At 46.3% G+C, this 21774-nt stretch overlaps 1 protein-coding gene across 4 annotated transcripts in view; it reads right to left on the bottom strand.

Moving 5' to 3' along the window:
• The window catches only part of LOC119963457 (thrombospondin type-1 domain-containing protein 4-like), a 516684-nt gene that overhangs the window by 452267 nt on the left and 42643 nt on the right, over nucleotides 1–21774 (bottom strand). For 2 of the 4 annotated variants that reach the window (XR_005460109.1, XM_038792613.1), the window contains exons 2-4: nucleotides 18297–18383; nucleotides 16481–16553; nucleotides 6679–7004 (exon numbers count right to left, since the gene is read on the bottom strand). Coding sequence is in view for 3 of the 4 variants with exons in the window: in XM_038792613.1 (XP_038648541.1) it covers nucleotides 6679–7004; nucleotides 16481–16553; nucleotides 18297–18325 (428 nt within the window). In the remaining variant the exon portion in view is untranslated. Of the gene's footprint in view, nucleotides 1–6678; nucleotides 7005–16480; nucleotides 16554–18296; nucleotides 18384–18449; nucleotides 18595–21774 lie in introns of those variants that run through there. The other 2 variants (XM_038792615.1, XM_038792616.1) reach the window with 2 other exon arrangements.

Raw genomic sequence — 21774 nt, forward strand, 5'->3', positions numbered from 1 at the left:
AAACACACTTAGGTACAAGACAACCCATGAGTAGTATCATCCATGAACAAATCCTGGCTGCTAAATCTAGGGTGTGCCAATAGTTCAAAGGCACCCCATTCGACCACTTTCTGGGGTTAATGATGCAGCAAAATAGGATGTTGCCTCACACCCTTCAAAGATGAGCTTCAAAAACGTGAAGGAGCTCTTAATTATCCATATGCTGGAATAGTGAGGAGCATGATTACTGCTCTGAGGACTATTTTCTGTTTCTTCGGAGCCTTCTCTTGACGTAAACAGATAATGAAAATCATCACCGCCTCCAATTTTCCAGCTCAGCTTAATTGAGGAAAAGAGTATTTGAAGACCATGATCTCAAACCCGAGACGAAGGTCCTGGTGGCTGGACAGCGGTGATCCCTGCATTCCTATATGCTTCAAAGACAGGGACAACCTACAGCAGGCACCTCAAAGCACTGGATAAGTATCACCAATGGTGCCCTCGTAATATCCTCCAAGTCCAGTGGCAAGAAAGATGGTCCTCTCCCAAGTCAACGTGTCCAGCCTTGAGGTGCTAATCGTTCAAAACCAGCTTTGCTCGGCAGGACGTATCATTCGAATGACTGACGCCAAACCCCCGAAGCAGCTGCTCTACTTGGAACTCTGTTGCAGCAGGTGACTCCCAGGAGGACCGTGGAAACACTTTCGGGATGACCTCAAAGCAGCCCTGAAAAAGTCAAACCTATCCATTGACTCACGGGAGACCTTGGCTTGTGACCGACCAAAATAGAGAAGGCACATTTGGGAAGGCACCGAACACAGAGAGACTTTCGTCGTGAATGCACAGAGGTGAAGCCCAGTCACCTGAGGGAGCACGCAAACTTCCAAACCACCCACCTACTCTTCAAGCACCACCTGCTAGTGTCTACAGATCACAATACCTGACTTACCAAACATCTCAAAACACATCGAAACAGGTGAAACAGGTCATCCTCGATACTGATAGGCTGCCTGAGTGGAGAGAGATGTCTCTCACGAGTGTGGTGAGAACATCTCCTTCAAGTAATCATCAGAAAATACACTGTAGGTCACTGCTACCTTCTTTAAGACCGTAAGACATAGGAGCAGAAGTAAGCCATTCGGCCCATCGAGTCTGCTCCGCCATTTAATGGGATCATGACTGACCTGATCTGATAATCCTCGACTCCACTTTCCCACTTTATTCCCATAACCCTTGATTACCGTACTGATTAATAATCTATCTATCTCAGCCTTGAATATTCCTAATGATCCAGCCTCTACAGCACTCTGTGTTAAAGAATTCCAAGATTCTCTACTGTCTGAGAAAAGACACTCCTCTCATCTCTACCTTAAAGGGGCAGCGACCCCTTACTCTGAGACAATGCCCTCTTTTTATAGAATTTACAGTGCAGGAGAAGGTCATTCGGCCCATCGAGTCTGCACCGGCTCTTGGAACGAGCACCCCACCTAAGGCCATACCTCCACCCTATCCCCACACCTCCACCCTATCCCTGTAACCCCACCTAACCTTTTTTGGGCACTAAGAGCAATTTAGCACAGCCAATCCACCTAACCTGCACATCTTTGGGCTGTGGGAGGAAACCGGAGCACCCGGAGGAAACCCACGCAAACACGGGGAGAACGTGCAGATTCCGCACAGACAGTGACCCAAGCCGGGAATCGAACCTGGAACCCTGGAGCTGTGAAGCAATTGTGCTACCGTGCTGCCCTCTGGTCCTAGACTCTCCCACAAGTGGAAGCTATCTCTCACATCTACTTTGTCATGCCCCCTGAGAATCTCATATGTCTCAATAAAGTCACCTTTCATTCCTCTAAACTCCAATGAGTACAGCCTCAACCTACTCGACCTTTCCTCATAAGAAAAGACCCCCCCTCCACCCCCCTACCCAGAATCAACCTAGTGAACCTTCTCTGGACTGACCTCTGAACAGGCGCCGGAATGTGGCGACTAGGGGCTTTTCACAGTAACTTCATTGAAGCCTATTCATGACAATAAGCGATTTTCATTTCATTTCTTTTCTTAGAGAAGGGAACCAAAACTGTTCACAATATTCCAGGTGAGGTCTAACTAGTGCCTTGTATAGTTTTAGCAGGACTACCCTATCTTATACTCCTCTCCCTCTGAAATAAAGGCCAACATTCCATTTGCCTTCCCTATTACCTGTTGAAGTCAGAAAGTCGTAGTGTCATTGAGTTTTACAGCACGGACACAGGCCCTTCAGCCCAGCACATCCATAACTATTCTAATCCCATTTTCCAGCACTTGGCCGTAGTCCTGTATGCAATGGCAATTCAAGTGCTCCTCTAAATACTTCTTAAAAGTTGTGAAGATTCCCACCTCTACCACCCTTTCAGACAGTGAGTTCCAGATTCCCACCACCTTTTGGGTGAAAAAGCTTTTCGTCATATCTCCTCTAAACCTACTGCCCATTACCTTAAATCTATGCTCCCTGGTTATTGACGCCTCCACTATGGGTAAAAGTAGCTTCCTATCCATCCTATCTATGTCATCTATATGGACCTCAATCAGGTCCCCCCCCCCCCTCAGCCTTCTCTGCTCCAGAAAAAACAAACCCAGCCTACCCAGTCTCTCTTGATAGCAAAAGCGATCCAGCCCAGGCAACATCCTGGTGAATCTTCCCGACACCCTCTCCAGTGCAATCACTTCCTTGCTATAGTGTGGTGACCAGAACTGGACACAGTACTCAAGCTGGGGCCTAACCAGGTTTTATACAGCTCCAGCATAACCTCCAATGCCTTAGTTAATAAAGACAAGGGGCAAAATTCTCCGACCCCCCGCAGGGTCAGAGAATCGCCCGGGGCCGCCGAAAATCCCGCCCCCGCCGTGGCAGAAATTCTCCGCCACCCAGGAATTGGTGGGTGAGGGAAATACAGCGACCCCCCTGCGGCGATTCTCCGGCCCGCGATGGGCCGAAGTCCCGCCGCTGGGAGGCCTCTCCCGCCGCCGTGGTTTGAACCACCTCTGGTGGCGGCGGGATCAGCGGCGCGAGCGGGCCCCCGGGGTCCTGAGGGGGGGGCGCGGGGCGATCGGATCCCGGGGGGTGCCCCCCACGGTGGCCAGGCCCGCGATCGGGGCCCGTGCTGTGGGGGCATTCTTTTTCTTCTGCCGCCGCCATGGCCTCCACCATGGCGGAGGCGGAAGAGAATCCCCAGCGCGCATGTGCTGGTGGTGACGTCAGCGGTAAAGGCCGCTGGAGCCGGTTTGGGCGCCAGTCGGTGTGGTGCCAACCGCTATGGCACGGGCCTAGCCCCTCAATGTGAGGGCTTGGCCCCTAAAGGGCTTGGCCCCTTGGCCCCTAAAGGAGAATTCCGCACCTTTGGGGAGGCCTGACGCCGGAGTGGTTGGCGCCACTCCGCTACGCCGGGACCCCCGCCCCGTCGGGTAGGGGAGAATCCCGCGGTCGGATCCCGTAGGCTTTCTTAACCACCTTATCGACCTGTCCTACTGTCTTCAGAGATCTGTGAACCTGCATACCAATGTCCCTTTGATCCTCGTACTTCCAATTATTGTATATTCCCTTGCATTGTTAGTCCTCCCAAAATGCATTACCTCACACTTTTCACGGTTAAATTCCATTTGCCACTCTTCTGCCCATCTAACCAGCCCATCTATATCGTTCTGTAATCCAAGGCTTTGCTCCTCACTATTTACCACACCATCAATTTTTGTGATATCTGAGAACTTACTGATCATATGTCCTCCGTTCACATCCAGATCATTAATGTACATGACAAACAACAGAGGACCCAGCATTGATCCCTGTGGAACACCACTGGACACAGGCTTCCAGTCACAAAAACAACCTTCAACAACCACCCTCCTACCGCCTCCTACCACTAATCCAGTTTTGGATTTAGTTTGCCAAATTACCCTGGATGCCATGGGCTCTTGCATTCTTCATCAGCCTCACATGTGGAACCTTGTCAAAAGCCTGATAAAAGTCCATGTAAACTACATCAACGGCACTACCCTCATCTACACACCTAGTCATCTCTCAAAATATTCAATCAAATTTTTAAGACGGATCTCACTTTGACAAAACCATACTGACTATCATAGAATCGCTACAGTATAGGAGGCCGTTTGACCCATCGAGTCTGCACCGCCCCTGGGAAAGAGCACCCTACTTAAGCCCATTTCTCCACCCTATCCACATAATCTAGTAACCTTACCTTCTGGACACTAAGGGGCAATCCACCTGACCTGCACATCTTTGGACTGTGGGAGGAAACTGGTGCACCGGGACTATCCTTGATTAATCCTTGCCTCTCTAAGTGGAGATTAATCTGTCCCTCAGAGTTTCTTCCAGTAGTTTCCCTACCACTGAAGTTAAAGTCACTGGCCTGTAATTTCCTGGTTCGTCCCTACTTTCCTTGCACGCTATCTTTTCGTGATTTATGTACAAAGAGTCTCAAATCCCTCTGTGCTGCAGCTGTTTGCACTCTTTCTCCATTTAAATAATATTCAGCTCCTTTATTCTTCCCACAAAGTGCATAACTTCACATTTCCCGACATTATATTCCATCTGCCAAGTTTATGCCCACTCACCTAACCTGTCGATATCCCTCTGTAGACTCTTTGTGTCCCTCATCACTTGCCTTCTCACCTATTTTTGTATCATCTGCAAACTTGGAAATAGTACGTTCACTTCCCTCACCCAAGTCATTAATATATATTGTAAATAATTGTGGTCCCAACACTGATCCCTGTTTCACTCCACTAGCTATATGATGCCATTCTGAAAATGCCCCTCTTATCCCAACCTCACGGGGCCTCACGGTAGCATGGTGGTTAGCATCAATGCTTCACAGCTCCAGGGTCCCAGGTTCGATTCCCGGCTGGGTCACTGTCTGTGCGGAGTCTGCACGTCCTCCCCGTGTGTGCGTGGGTTTCCTCCGGGTGCTCCGGTTTCCTCCCGCAGTCCAAAGATGTGCGGGTTAGGTGGATTGGCCATGCTAAATTGCCCATAGTGTAAGGTTAATGGGGGGATTGTTGGGTTACGGGTATACGGGTTACGTGGGTTTAAGTAGGGTGATCATTGCTCGGCACAACATCGAGGGCCGAAGGGCCTGTTCTGTGCTGTACTGTTCTATGTTCTATGTTCTATGTTCTAACTCTCTGTCTTCTATCAATTAGCCAATTTCTTACTCATGCTAATAGACTACTCCCAACTGCATGGGTTCTTATCTTATTGTCATAACCCCCACAAGGACCAGGGGGAAACCATCACTGATCTTACCGTGGGACTCATGGGGCTGGATTCTCCGCAGCCCCGCACCGAAATTGCGTTTGGCGCGGGCACGGAGAATCCAATTTCACGCTGAAATCAGGCCTGTCGCCAGTCCAGCCATTCTCCGGGACCCAAGAATCGGCATGTTTGCGGAATACCCAGTCCGCGGCTGCCCTGGTGGGGGATGGGGGGATCGGGCACCGGGGTGGAGGGGGGGGGGACCTTATGGGTGGCCGGAGGACAGATTTGGCCGGTTGGATCTTCGGGCATGCAGCCGATTGGGAGGGATCCATTTTGCAGCTGCCTCCACGGTCCGAGTCCGCCATGCCGCTTGGTGCTGCCGCTGTAGGCCGCCGTGCGCATGCGTGGACTCGAAACCGGAAGTGCGGGGGCCTGTATGCGCAGCTAAAGCTGCGTGAAACACTCTGGGTCCCTGCTAGCCCCCTGCAGGTGAGTGAATTTGATAATCTTTTTTATCGGAAACTCGAGAGTGAAACGCCAGCGTTATTATGCCGGCTAGGAGACATAGTCCCATTTTGGGAGAATCCAGCCCATGGAGTATGAGCTTCCCAGATAGGCCACCCACCTGGGGCTCGTTATGAACTGAGATAAAAGCCAGCCCAAAACAGGGTCTGGGGTGGTTAGTTGTCCCAGCTAGGACTGTACTGGGAGTGATATGCTGCCTTGAGCAGAACTTTGTAAATAATTCAATAAAACTATGTTAATTTACTACCAGCTTCTTCTGAGTTACTGAACGTATTAAGTAGCTTTTTGTGCGGTAACTTATCAAACACTTTTTGGAAAAGCAAGTATAGTACATCAGCTGGTTTCCCTTTATCTATCATGCTCTTTACCACCTCAAAGATTCTAATAAATGTGTCAAGCATGATTTCCTCTTTATGAAGCCAAGCTGACTCTGCTTGATTATGAGAAAGTTATTTCACTGATTTGAGGTTAAAAATGTATACTTTAAAAAATAAATGGCATTATAATTTAAAAATACTGACAAAAATATTCATACATCACCGGACAAAAAAAACCCTGCTATGCCAGGCGGCTGGTTCTGGAAAACCTTGGACTTGATGTCAAGGCTTCATCAGGAAATTTGCTATTAAACCAAGCACTAAGAGTTCAGAAATTAATTCTTCATCTCACAGATTCAGCCACCTTTCATTTCTCAAATCCAAAGTTGGATACAATTTAGCTTCATATGTCCTTGGCTTTTTAAATAAAATGGAGGTGGAAGTTCATAACACACTGGAACCTTGATGAAATATATTTTCTTTGCCTAGCCCCTGGCTATCAATTTTGTTCAGCTTTCTGAAGACTGATTTCAAAGTCGTTGAAGTACAGGTATAGGAGATAATGGGTAAAGAGATGTAACAGAAGATTTCGTGGAGTTTTACCTGTTGGGAATCTGATAAATCTGGTTAATTCTGCTTCCCGATAGGTTGTTGGGTGAACTCCGGTGTAGCGGAAAAGAGTGTCGGACCGTGGACAGCACTCGCCCGTGGGGAATGTGAAAGGCCCGCAGGGATTGATCTCCTGTTGCAAACTGGAATGTTGGCTGGACTCTCTGCTTCACCTGAGGAAGACAGGGCCGTGTCTGTTGCATGACTCCACCACCACAAGTCCTGGTGCAAGCAGACCATGGGCCCCATTTTCCCCATGAACCTTTAGCCTCTTCTTCTGTGGAGGTATCCACATCCTGACGCTTCACCCGGTTCTGCACCTTGGACAACAACAAAAAAGAAACAAATTATCTTCACGTACCCTCATGTTATTTTGACATTTGGTATCACATTTAATGCATTAAAATGTGGGTGTTGAGGTAGAAACCTCCAGAGCAAAGGGGGGGCCACCTGTCCTTTCGTGTCTCTGCTAGCCCCTGAAACACCTAATTATCGAGTCCTGGTCAATATCCCTTTCCCACGTCCTTTACACTTTCCTTTTTCAATTATTGATTAAATTTCCTTTGAAAAGTTGCTTGCCATTGTACTTCCGTCAGTGTTTCTGGCAGGTTATTTGATATTGTAACAGTCCTTCTGTATAAATCAAATTCTGTTAACCTTTCCCTTTAATCTTTTGATTATCTTAAATGGAGGTCTTCTAGCTAATGAGTCACTGACCTATGCATACAGTTTTTAAAATATGTACCTTATCATAACTTTGAAACTTCGATCAGAACTTAACCTTTACTCAAATAAAACAGTTCCAGTTTCTCCAAAGTTTTGTCACAGTTTAAGACCATCATCCGCAACATAACCTGAGAAAACCTTTCCCGAACCATCTCAATGGCCTTGATGTGGAGTGATGAAACTGGGTCACCATATTGGTCACAATATTCAACAATGATTTGTATCAGCTTAACTCGCACCAAGTCCTGTTAATTCCTAACCTCAATATTTAAATTTTCATCCATCTGTTCAAATGATTCCTCCCTAACTCTGTAACGTTCTTTGTTCTTTGTTCTTTGTTCCAACTAGGTAGCCAGCCCATCCACCCCCCTCCCAAACAAGGTAGCCAGCCCCCCGATCACCCAGAAAAAAAAAAGATAGACCTTGCCCCTCCTTGGTCCCCTACTGACATAAAGTAAGGCAAGGTGATGGCAGGTAAACAATGGGACACCATCACGCCGGTCTCTGAAGTTACAGAGGGTGGCGTCCACAGTGGAATGCCTGGTACACGACGTCGGCACAATGAGTGAAGGTGTCCAAGGCGATGCGCCGTCGGTGATGGTCATGGCTCAGGGTCTCAGCAGAATGTCCGACTCACTGGAGGATGTCACCCAGCACCAGGACAACCTTGATGAGGTTCTGCAGGACATGTCCCGCTCTCAGATGGGCATGGCCGAGGAGCTTGTCCCAGTCAAGGGCATTGCTGAGGTGCTGCAGAGCATGTACCAGTCACTGAGGAGCATCGCTGAGGGCGTTGACATGATGGTGCAGACCATGGGGAACCGCCAAGGCCAGCCGATGCAGGGGCAGCCGGGATTCAAACCACCTGGCATCTCCATCCAAGTGAACCCAGGGCTCTATGGGCACCGATCGGGAAGAGGGGGCACTCTGTGCTAACCCAGACCCATCCCATGGAGTGGTGATGGTGGCCACCAGTTCCCCCAAGTTCCACCCCTCTGAGGCCGCATCTCACATGGGACTGGGCGGCACGGCTGTGCATGTACCGCCGACAAGTGACCGGGGCCCACCGCCCCAGAGGACGTCCGTCATGGAGATCGAGGGCCACTGGACGAGGGAAGCAACTGGCTGCCTCCACCTCTGATGTGCATCCTGGGGAAACACCAAGACATAGTGGTAGAGCTAGGAGAGCCTGGCACATTGAGGGATCACCGAGGGCACCGGGGTAGGGGGGATGGGGTGAGGGGGGGTGCACAGGGTAGGTAGGGGGTGTGGCGAGGGGTGGAACCATTGGGAGTGGGGTATTGTACAGCACATTAAACAACTTTTTGCACAACAAACATTATGATGCCTTTGTCACTTTCTTCCGCAATGAGGGGTGACCCCCGGACCCTTTGCCCATCTCTCCAGGCATTACCCCCCCCCCTCATGGTGCTCACCCAGCCTCCGGCCATGGACAGGTCCCTGGAGCTGTGTCCCATCTCCTGGATGTTCGGTGCTACGTGTGTGGTGTTGCCTTCCGAGAGCACAACGAGGCCAGAGAATTCCGCATCTAGATTCCTCTAATGTTCACTCTAAGCTGCATGGCCTCACATAATTATTACAGCCACACACATCCTGGTGGTCACATGAGGTTTACTGCCATTCTAGCTTAACTCTCCCATGACACAAGATCAACAGATGAGAGACAAGTCTGACTAATGTTAACAGCTGAAACACACTTGCGTCAGTTCGTGTAACCTGAAGCTATGTCAGCATTTGGCTTTCCTGTGGCCTGTTTGCTGACCCTTCCACTCACTGCTTCCCTCCCTCTCGCCACTTGTCTTCTCAACCGTCCTGCTCACCGTTTCGCCCCTCCTCCCTATGGGTGAGGGCTTGGGACAGTGAGGGAGGAAGCAAGTGAGGGGGGTTGTGAGTACGAGGATCAGGGAAGAAAACAGTGAACTGGGGGCAGGCAGTGAGCAGAAGAAGTGGTGAGTAGGAGGGAAGGGAGGAGCTGGAGGGTCAGGGAGGGATGCGGCAAGTTGGAGGGAAGCTACGAGCAGAAGACGGGGAGGAAAGCAGTGAGTTAGAAGGGCCGTGAGCTGGAAGTAAATTATTAAGAATTGTTCAGTCAGTAAAAGGATTTATGGGGCCTTTAGGATCACTGATCTAGTCATTTGGCTGAAGCTGGTTTTGAGAACTGTAAATACCTTGATCTGCAGATTCTATTTGCTGGTAGGGATTAGACAAGAACCTGTTCGCAGAGTGAGGAATTTTCAACCTTTCAAAAAATGCTTTTTATGAGAACTGATATACCCACAGGGAAAGGAATTTACCTGACTCTCTCCTTCTTAACACATTAATTGGTTAGATCAGTGTGTTGGTCAATGTCAACAGCAAAACAAGTTCCAGATAAACTACCATGAACCCTGGATCTACAGTTCAATCTGCACTCGGATTTTTATGAAACTCAGTTTTGGATAGGGCTGGTCGAATGATTATGAAGGCCCCCAACAAGTTAATCATGGGAGCACTTTCCACTCCTAATTTTCACTTTGCCACGCAGTATTTTAACCATACGTTGAATAAAATCACAAAGGTATAGGGCGGGATCTACTGGTCGGATTGCGCCCGAAAAGCAGCATGGCGCAAGGTGACTAGTAGATGCCGGGAGATCCCACTTCCGGGATCTACCCAGCATGCCACGCCACACTTCGTGAGATGTAACACACTCTCGCGAGATGTCACGATGTTAATCCTTCCCATTGTGGGAGTGTGCGGGGTACCGGGGGAGGGGGTTTAAATTATACAAAAATAGGGAAAGTGGGAAAATTCTTTCATTTTAAATTTTGAAATTGTGCAGCAACACAATCTTAAACACCATCACTGAGTAACCACTGGAACACTTTTGAGACCAACACTGCTAGATTGCTTCTGAACAAATCAGAAAATGTGGTAATACTGGGCAGATCAGCTACAGTCAGTGAACAGAACGGACGTGATTCTCCGGAAAAATTTCTACGTTCATTTGTGGCGGGTTTTTCAGGGAGTTTCCTGCTCTGCCGGCGTGTTTCCCACCGCTATTCAATGATACTTGAGGTGTGATTTTCCGGCCATTTTGCACTCAAGCGAGGGCACAACGCGACCAGAGAATCTCAGGAAAGCCCTCCACAGCAAGCCTCTCTACAGCCTCCGCTCTTCCCAGGATTCGCCAGAGTACCGCGAGATGTCGGGGTCGCAACCCCGCCCCAAATGGGCAGGATCGAATGGCGCTCACGTAAATACACCTAATTACGACCTACCTGCACAGGATCCACTGGCCTGCCAAGGTGTCCGTGTTCCAGGGGGAGAGCGAGTGAGCCATTCTGTACTGACCCTGACCACCCAGGGATCTCCGATGGCCGGGAGATCCCCCCCCCCCCATGCCATTCCGTCTGGTCCCCGTTTGCGTGGACCACCACTGATCAGTGCCCGGCTGCAGCCTCCCTGGAGAGGCCGGAGAATCGAGGGAGGCCGGTGTGTACCAGGCAGGTAGGTTGTAAGTGGGTTTACGACCTACTTCCACGAGCGCCATTTGGTCCCACCCCTTTTGGGCAGAGTTCTATCTCCGATATCTCGTAGGACTTGCGAGGCACGCAGGCTGTCAGGAGACCCGCTGGAGGCCCCTCCCAAGATTCTACGGTCACGTTTTGCTCTCGCTTGAGCGCAACGCAACAAGAGAATCACACCCGTTACAGGTTAACACTTTAGATAAACAGACCTTCACCATTAATCAGGTCAGACATCTTATGAAAATTACCTTTGTATTATCCAGGTTGATCCCGAAGACATTGGGCACAAACTTGCATTCTGTACAGAGTGTGCTGGCTGGGTAGAAAAATCTGTCAAGAAGCTCACCAGCTGCACAGCCGACTTTTCACAGCAGTTGTGTGGCATGATCAGCATTAAAACAATACTCCCCCAACGAGCACCGGGGCAACCCCACACAAACACTGAGGCAATCTCCCCCATTAATTATATTAAAATGTACTTAAATGAGGTCCCCTTCCGTTACGTCACCAGCGACGTGCTGGGGAATCGGCAAACAAGATCTTGCTGTCTAGAGTTCCTTGGCAATATTTTGGGCCCACATCGCTGTTTACATTCACGGCGAACATGGGCTCAATGTCACCCTCCCTAGTTGGTTTGTAACAATAGGATTATCACCAATGAAGTGTGACAGGGAAAGCACGATTGTCAAAGCACTAAAGGAAATAACTACAGATCATAGTATCATAGAATCCTTACAGTGCAGAAGGAGGCCATTCGGCCCATCAAGTCTGCACCGACCATTCAGACGAGCACCTTACACAGGCCCAATCCTCCGCCTTATCCCTATTTCCCCACCCAACCTTTGGGCACTAAGGGCCAATTTTAGAATAGCCAATCCACCTAACCTGCAGATCTTTGGACAGCTGTGTGAGGCAAATGCAAAATCTTTAATATTTCACTGGCAGATCTCTCATGGAATTGCTCTTAATGTTCGGCTATCCCCATGACAACATAAATGATCCTGCATAAAAAAATCCACCTGCCCCCTGCAGGAGAGACAAATTGGAATTAAATTTAAACCTCTTGCAAATCACCAAAGAAAGAAAGAGGCGGGTACTTTGCAAATAAGCCACTGAAAAGAGGTGATACTATTTATTTGGAAAGGATTCAGCTTGTATAAGACCCCGCTACGGGTTTAGCCAGGATCGAGTGTGTTAGAAGCTCTGAGGGTAGGGGCAAGGCTGGCATCAGAAGTCACAGGTCATGATTTAGGGTCAGGTCCTGCCTGATACCTGGTTTGTCACTTGCTAAAATCCCTCACACCAATTGCCTCTCAATATTAAAACCATTTAACATAAGCTTTCTCATTCGAGATTTGGAATTTTGTCCCACCAGCTTTTGTTAAAAAAATACTGAGTAATAACTGAGCAGAATTTGGCTGAAACTAAAGAAGAATATTCCTTCAGCAGCTGACCGAATGACACCGCTGCATGCTGGGAATTTGGGTACACTGCACGTGCTCAGAAAACACCATCTAATCTGAGCATATGGTGAGGGGTGCAATTACCATGTAACATTTAATTTGTGTAAGGGCCCTTCCTGGTGTTCCCTTATTTCCCATTCTTTTACTTTGTCATTATCAGTTTGATCTATGGATATTTAATGGACATGTTCCTTTAAGTCGAGCAGAAGCAGTGAGGAAATCAAAATTTGCAAAATAGTACACTGTGCTATGAAAATTTAGATTTTGAACCAATGAACTCAGACTTTCTGGCACCCGAGAAATCGGAGGGATTCGGTTCGATTGGTTGGCTGGTAGCCAATGGATTGGCTAAGGACCATATCTTGCCTGGCAACCGATAGTGATTGGGTTCAGCTACGTGGGGGTTTTCAGCAGGTCCTAGACACTGAGAGAAGAAGCTGTGAGTTGCTCTCTCTCTCTCTCACTTTCTCCATAAAAGGTTTCCTGCCTGCTATTTCTGAGACTGCAGAGGGGATTTATAATCCCGATGAAACTACAGTGAAAACCATTACAGACTGAAAACAAAAACCCCCAACTGAAGGCTGAGACTAAAGAAAGGATCTAACTGAAAGATGTCCATCGGAAACAGAAACTTTTATCATTTTACTTTTCGTATTATTCTTTTTACACCCCTCTGTGTTTGTCTGTCTTGTGTGTGCGTGTGTGTGTAGCGGGTGGGATGTGTTAAAGAAGCGGAGGGGGGGGGGTTAGTTAGGGATTAGATAACAGTTAACCAGTTGCATTTGCTTCCTATTTAATTATAGTTATTGCTATTAATAAAAATTAATTGTGTCTAACCTGGTGACTATAGTTATTGGGTAGCCAAAGACTAAAGACGGGTATTTATTTTTAAAATGAATAGTTAATTTCAATTGTGTTACGACTCAGGGTCAAGAGGGGCTGGAACTGATTGCACACTAGCCCAGAGTGTCGTAATAGTTGTGAGTGTGGATCGAGGAATTTATGTAGAAAGGGTATCGTTATATTCCTTGCCTTTTCCTCCAAGATAGCCAGATATGTAGTGTTGACAAAGAATATACAAATAAAAAGATTGAATCAAATCTAATTTATTTTAAACTATTAAACTAAAATGAAGTTTGCTCACTCTACTGAGTTACAGATAATAAACTAATGATACTGAATCTGTAGTACAGTATTCAATATTCTATTTAACTATTAAACTACACAATTACTTGACCTTGTGCTATATTTCTCTATTCAAGTCTCACTCTGCTCTCTTCATGTTCTCTTCAGCTTCTCCCAGAATTCCTAGAGATGCTGTCTTATACGCAGTGAATTAGCGACACCCTCTAGTGTTTGATTTACACATAGATTCAGATATTAATCCTTTACTATACTGGCTTTATACATATCATTACATATATGACCACAGGAAAGAAACGTTCTTATCGAAAAGAAGTGTAAAGCTTTAATATGCAAAGTAAATATTTTGACCCATGGGTCTCCAGCTTGATGTCCTGTGGCCTGTTTTTCTTTGCCCCATGTTAGGCCTCTCCCATTTCTGACCTTATGATTATCATCTCCTGAGGTTTGAGTTTATACCTCGGAGGATAGCCTTGGAATTTTTCTTTTATCTACTTCAGCATGTTTTCATACTTTCCTTGGGGTTATCACCATCAAGACTTAATCCCACCCATTTAAGCTTTCATTTCCTCCAAACACCTCCTGCCTCCTGTACCACCTGGTCCCAATCACTATCCTGTTCCTGGCTTGCGAGGAGATTTCACAACAGTTGCCTAAGGGTTATGGCTGCTTAATCCCTCCACAATGTTAGTTTAATTTTCTCTCATGTTGACAACCATTTTACAGAGTGCACCAGTGCAATTAAATGGTATACTTGCTGCTTTAAGGCTGTAAAATCTTGAATAAAACATTTGTTTGGAGTTTGGGATGAATTTCTGAATGCACATACACACAGATATGTCCAGCCAGGACCAGTCTCCCTCCACCTGTTGTCCTATCCCCCCCTTCCCCACTCATAACTCTCACCTGCACCTCTCTCCCTCTCACCTTTCTCTGTAACCACTTTCCCCCCTAGATACCCTCCTTCCCCTTTCTAATGGACCCCCTCCTTATCCATCATTTCACCTCCTCTTCTTCCCCTTCCTCCTCAATTCTTCCCTCCTTTTCGTCCCAACATTGCGGATTTCCTCCCCTCTTTCCCCCACCTCCCCTTTTTCGACAAACCATTCCTCCCTTTCCTCTTTCTCTTCCACCATCCTAAAATTTCCCCTTCACTTCTCACTCTTTAGAACATAGAACATAGAACATACAGTGCAGAAGGAGGCCGTTCGGCCCATCGAGTCTTCTCCGAACTTAATATGTAATAGCTTTCAAACCGGAGAGCATTTGGTGATGGGGCTGAATTTATGAACAACAGATTCAATCTTCCTTTAGAAATAACTATGAACTAGACTATTCTCCAAATATAGTCACCCCATCTGCCTCAGCTCGCGAGACTGTACCATTCAACTACTATTGGAGATGCGCCATGAGTTTAAATCATGCACATCCTATATCCCTGTTCATTTATTCATTTAATCACCTTTGAAACAGCAATAGATTTTCTTAGATTTAGGTTTCTATATAGTCAAGCAAACCTAATCAACTCCTTCAACGACTATTGAGCATGGATTACACATGGCCGGCACGACACCAGGTTACAAAATTCCCAGGTTGGGAATCCACCCAACCATAGTTTATGGACTGTGCAGATGTTTGTAATCTGTTCAAAGAAATCAGTCAAATCACTTGACTCGTTTCATCTTGAATATTTCACTGAGAAGAAATAGAAATTGATGGTTGGGCCTGATTTACTCAACAGAGTCACAAAATATGCGGCCAGCATCTACCACAATGAAGAGAATATCATAGAATTATAGAATTTACAGTGCAGAAAGACCGCTGTACTTAAGCCCACACCTCCACCCTATCCCCGCAACCCCACCAAACCTTTTGGACACTAAGGTGCAATGTTTCATGGCCAAACTGCCTAACCAGCACATCTTTGGATTGTGGGAGGAAACCGGAGCTCCCGGAAGAAACCCACGCAGACATCGGGAGAAAGTGCAAACTCCACACAGGCAGTCCCCGAGGTCGGAATTGAATCCAGGTCCCTGGAGCTGTGATGCAGCAGTGCTAACCACTGTGCCACCGTGCCGCCCCATGCAGTACAACATTTTCGTTGTTAGCCTCCCGGCCTTAGTTTTATTCAAACCCCAACTCATCCCTGTGTTCGCTCCCACACTGAATCACATACAATTATCCATTCTGTCCTCACATCCTTCATTACACCAACTTTAAACTCTCCCTGTGACAAATGTGCAGATGTGCATATGAATTAGGAGTCAGAACAGGCCACTTGACCCCTCAAGCCTGCTCCACCATTCAACAAGGTCATGATTGATCTGCTTGTAATGTCAACCTCACATTGCTGCCTACCCCCCGATAGCCTTTCACCCCCATGTTAAACTAAAATCTGTCTAGCCCTGCCTTAAAACTATACTTCCTTTTAAGGAAGAGAGTATCAATGACTCCCGACCCTCAGAGAAAAATATTCTCCTCGTCTCTACCTTGAATGAGCAACTCCGTATTTTTAAAAGGTGGCTCTTGCTCCATGGTAGCACTGCAATGTTCCTCCATCTTTGTCCTAGTTCATCTGATAGGCCTATACTGCTCCCCAAAGTGGTATCATAGTCTTCAGCTATCACACTCTGGCACTCTGGACTTTTCAAGTCTTACAACTTCCTTGTAATGGGCAGGATCGAATGGCGCTCATGTAAATAAACCTACTTACGGCCTACCTGCACAGGCACATCTTGCTCAGAATGTAGCTTCCCGACTGTGCCTCCAATAACTGTCGCCACCACCCCCCTCCCTTAGCTTTCACCTCTGTGTCCACCACTTTCCTTGTTTAGTGTCTTAAGTATCTTCAAATGGTCCATTGTGAGTAGGATGCTGTATAAACTGGTGTTACTCTACCACCTATCACAAATAAAGCACTTTGGAGAAACTCACCGATCCGCCTGCATTTACGGTTACCAGCCCAGCTTCCATCTGTAAGCTGAAAACGGTACCAGTGAGAACCAACCTTCAAAAGAAATAATAATTGTAAGTTAGTAATTGTGTCGCCCTGCTATTCCAATGTTACCCACCAGGATGCTAGGGAAAGGTGGAGGTGGTGCACTGAAAAGCTACCAAACCTTATTGTTGGTGCTAAAAGATGGAGCTAGAAGGGAAGACTGGAGAGGTTAAGAACGTGAGCAACAGGAGCATAAGTGGCCCATTTGCCCCCCCCCCGAGCCTGTTCTGTCACCATTCAGTAAAATCAAGACCTGAATAATATGCTCCGAACAAGGGAGCAAATATACACGTGCCAATGTATTATTGGGTGCAAAGATAACTGATCGTATTCCTGGCGTCGTCCACGGGGGTCTAGCAGGCAGCTATGGAATCTGCACGGCCAGTGCAAATTGACGTTCATAGGCCAGATGTGCTCATTAAAAGACAACTGACTGCCATAATATGTGCAGAATGGAATGAAACGCTTTCAGAGTAGGATTTACGTCAGCCATATTTCCCGTTTTTCCATCGAGCAGGCTGCAAAGGTGGGTTATCTGAGGGCCAAGTTAAATCTTGGCTCTTCAGTGTTGTTTGGTCGCTGGAATTGGTGCATGGAAGCAGTAAATGTATACTGACTTAAATTCACGATCTAAGAACCTGGGACCATTAGCGAGGCGGTCCATTTCTACATTGTGTTGCGAAAGCGACCAAATCCCGGTCACAGCCAATGAGGTCCAATGCCAGATATCCCGCCCTACCTTTCCGATTGGGTGGGATACTCTCAGTCTGCAGCCGGAATCCGCCAATCACTCTTCATTGGCCCTCTTGACGATTTATGTGGCATCTTTGGCTAACGGGTTCGGAAGTCTGAATGCTGGCCATTTCCAGACCCACGGTTCACGTGCCACGCGGCGCGTATTATTCAGCCTAATGACTGATCTTTTACCTCAGCTGCACCTTTCCACACCATCCCCATATTAATTACTCCTCTAGTATCCAATGATCTGTCAAACTCTGACTCAAATCTCCTCAGCAACCGAGTTTCTACATCTCTCTACGGTGGAGAATTCTGAGTGCTGAATAAGTCAAATTTACTGCATTTTATTCAGGGATCTTAACAGATGTTTTGCGGATTACATTCAACATGTGTCTCTGTTTTTCTGTGAAGCCTATAAAAAAATCAGTCTTTACTATTATATATGTTCCTTCACCTATATATTTAATTTTTAATTCTTATTTATTTTTCACCTTTTCAAAGAGTAAGGCACACAGGAATTTCATGGATAATGCATTAGTTCATAGGTTTAGCAATCGAGAGATTGCAGTCTTAGGGTTGAGTAGAAATTTTTGGAGTTGGTCTACTTTAGCAATGTTTATTGTATATATCCTGTATTGCGGCAGTAATGTGGGGTTTGGTAGAACTGGGTGGGGAAGAGGTGGTGGGTGTGGAATATTGGATTTGAATTAATGAGGCATTCTTGGAGTTTGCCAGGGCAGCTCCCATGGTTCCTGTGGCCATGTGAGTGCCTGTTATGAATATAGAAATTATGGATAAAAGAAGCACTTTGACACATATTCCTTCGCTTTCTGCAGGGCTCTCCTGGGTGATTAAGGTGGAAAGTGAAGAAAATACATAAACGGCTGTAACCGGCCACAAAAGCTATTCCTCTCGGGCTTCAGATAATCTCCTGCCAAGGTCAGAACAAAAAAGAAAATCAGGAGGGGGACCCAACGGCAATTTAGGATCACACTAGCGAACGTAACCACTCACCTGATCAACCATTGTGGTGTGTGTAACATTGTCCGGTTGGCGTCCCTGCCTGTACACCGTCACCTTCCCAGCCGCCTATCGCAAACCCTGCAAGACAATTAAAACATACTACATGTCTATTTGTGAGCGCACGGGGAATAAAGGAAAGCATACCTGTAAAAGCCATTAAAGGTTGGCTCTGAATTTCCACCAGGGTTGTCCTGATCACCTGCTGCAACATTGACAGATCAGCAGAACCCAACGGAGAAATACTTCTTCACAGCAATTCTCTGGGCGTTACATCCATCTCCTAACAGGAGACTGAAACAACAATGGTGGGAATTCACAGCAGTTAATTCTGATGAACCAACAAGATAACTGACATTAAAAACTATTTCCCCTTCCTGTTTCGATCACACATGTTAAGTCTTTATTTAAGTCATCTTTTTATCTCTCAACCCAAGTGCTATGAAGTAACAAATCCACAGTTCCGAATACCGTAAGTAAAAATACTGATGCAATTTTAAGTAATGCACTAAAGGTCTTATTTAATAGTCACCCAGTGATAAGTGACCAGTTGTCCATATCCTGGCAGCTGCATCATCTCTTCTTACTCCAAGGATTCCAAGACTAGTAAAAACAATCACACTGATCAGCAATTATATCATTCACTGTTGTTTTTGGACTTACTTACTGAATCTGTTTCGAAGTCTCAAAGTCAGACTGTACCATTCCTTGTACCTCCCACTATGCAACAAACCTTCTAAAAACAGTTCACAAAACCAATATAGTTTGCCAACTGGAACTAGATTAAAACTTTAGGGACTCTGTGCCTAGAGATCGAATTATATTTATCGGGAGCAACTGTTCAGACTACAGGATAAGATAGAATGATCATGGCTACATGCATGTCAAAGTTACATTAACAAGCCTGGTCGCGCAACCAATATTTATTCACAGGTTGCATTCGATTGGTTATAGGCAAAGTGCAGAAGGCGGTCGACAGAGTAAGAATCTCTGCAAAGGGGTATCAACACGACGGGATGATCATCTCACACAAAGGCAGGAGGGATATAGATCGCATCTGTCCAGGAATTTCCTTGGAGCTTCTGCTGAACGTGCAACAGAAATACCATTTGTGAGTGCAAGTGGGATTTCACAGCACATCTGGCAAACTTCTGACAGCAGAGTGAATGTGGCTCCAAGGAAATTCCTGGTCAAAAAAAATAAATAAATAAAGCCTGTTCAGTGCAGTGGAACATCCTTCCTCCTCCAGAGTGGGCCCGAGAATTATTCAGTTATCTGCATGACAGAACGTGCTTAAATATCAAGTAAAAGTAAAAGGAGGAGGTGTGCAATTCTCTACCACAAGCTTCAGTTAAGCAGCATCTTTCAAGTGGGAATTACACAGCTGAATCAAACAAAAACATAAATGGTAAGAGGAGTGAGCTGGAGAGTGGAATTAGTCTAGTTTTACAGCCTCCCCATTGATGTCCATGGAAAGTAAAATCAGATATGTTGTAAAGCGGGGCAATGTGATCCTATCACTTCCCCACCAGGCTGATTAAGCTACTCTATATTGACCTATATCCTTTCACATTGTAAACGTTCTCCTTCAGCCTTTCGCAGTTTTCCACAGTATTCATTCCCCCCTAATTTGGTGCATTCGGCAAACTTTCATATCATTCCCCTACTGTCTGCCCCCACCAATTTTACAAAAGCAAAACATCCCCAGGAGCAAAAGGTTACTCACGCCCGCACAATCTGCAGAATCGACTGCCTGAGAAACTGGAGAACAAAGGCATTAGGATTCAAACCCCCTCAATATGCATCCAAGGTCATACAAGACTGGGTTAAAACAGTTTTTTTTTTTCGCTTGTTGTATTTAAATTTCATGTTCTGAGTGTTCAAATATGTTGCACCGGGCCTTTGCTTACTCATATCCAGCTGGGATTACACTTAAAAGTTCACAATGTTTGTGTGTCCTGGCAGCTAGCATAAAAATATATTTGCAATTTTTGAATTAAAGTTGAATTTTATTTTAATTTCCTTGAGCTCATTGAGGAAGTGACAACTTTAGGGATCTGTAGAAAACCCAATGACGTGGTGTATTTAGACTTTCGCTTTTAACTAATGCCTGGGAGGATTTTATTTTTAAAAAACTTGTTTTCAGGAGATGCAGGCACGTTTCCAAACCAACTTGACAACCACCTGGTCTTCAGGCCTGCTCTCTGTTCATGCACAGAGTAGTAAAAATACTGAGGCTTAGCTCTCTACCAGTGACATTAGCTCCATGGGAGAGGCAGCTGATGCACCCTTTTCAGGATGCACTCCTGCCCGCCTCTCAACCAGTACCTCGACGGTGCGACTGAGCAAGACTAGCTCGGCCAAAGCCAAGCCCCAGTCATCTGTAGTCGAGTCGACAAAGGCTAGAGTTCGTTGAGATCACCCACTGTGGTCATTTCAAGTCCATTTAGTGGAGGATCAGATCAGCAGCCAACTAGCTCCAAAGCCGTAGTTACTGGGAAACACCTTGTAGAACCAGTTAGTAAAAGAAAAACATAAGACAGGCAGTAGAGGTTTTGTGAACATGTGTAATAATTTGTCAAATTAAAAAGGGAGTGGGTTGCTGGTAAAAATGCTTCTTCTGGGACAGCGATTGTGCAGTATAAAGGGACAAACAAAATCTATGAGGTGCATGATGGTCCGTAACTTCCTCTCAGGTTCGCAATTTAAGTCGCTGGTCCGTCGCACCTGCGCAGTGTGACGTCCCGGAAATGCAGGCGTCTGGGCATGCGCACTGGAAGCGTTCAAACTCCCGACTGATTTTTTTTTTCTCCCTGCTTGAAGACATGCGCTGTACTGAAACAGTTCAATGCAAAATGCAGGCACAGCGCTAACTTGGACCACTTGCCCCGATGTTAGGTCAGTTTTTACACCTTTTTATTTGCACTTTTATTTTTAGATCCAGGATAATCGGCAGGATGGGCTATTTCCAGCACTTCTGCTCAATTAGGAGTCTCCAACAAACGAAGCAAACAGCAGCGCTATGAGAAGATAACATCTAACTCACATTTCCTAGGCCACATTCATCAACATTCCCAAGACCTCGGATCGGTAAATTTATAGGTGAGAGGGTTCCCAATATAGTTCAAACTTGACACTTGGTGCAAGGGTGTCAGGCCAGACTGATCAGCTTGCATGGCTGCACGCAATTTCTGTTCAGCCTTCCGATGTAAAGTTGCAAACTATGCCACAAGTGACGACAGATCACAGAGACTCTTTCTACCTTTTGCAAACAAAACATTTCCCGATGAAGCAGGAAAACATGCTTACAGTTAGGCATCAGAGAGAAAGTAGATGAAATTCAACCTATCGGACATCAGGGTCACATTCCTCCAGGAACCTCCACAACTTTTTCAAGGGCTCAAAGTAACTCTTCCTTTTGATAGCAAAAGCGTGAATCATGCAGCAACAGTCACAATTCTCAACACTCATT

The sequence above is a fragment of the Scyliorhinus canicula genome, chromosome 3, assembly GCF_902713615.1.
Source record: "Scyliorhinus canicula chromosome 3, sScyCan1.1, whole genome shotgun sequence".
Taxonomy (NCBI): Eukaryota; Metazoa; Chordata; class Chondrichthyes; order Carcharhiniformes; family Scyliorhinidae; genus Scyliorhinus; species Scyliorhinus canicula.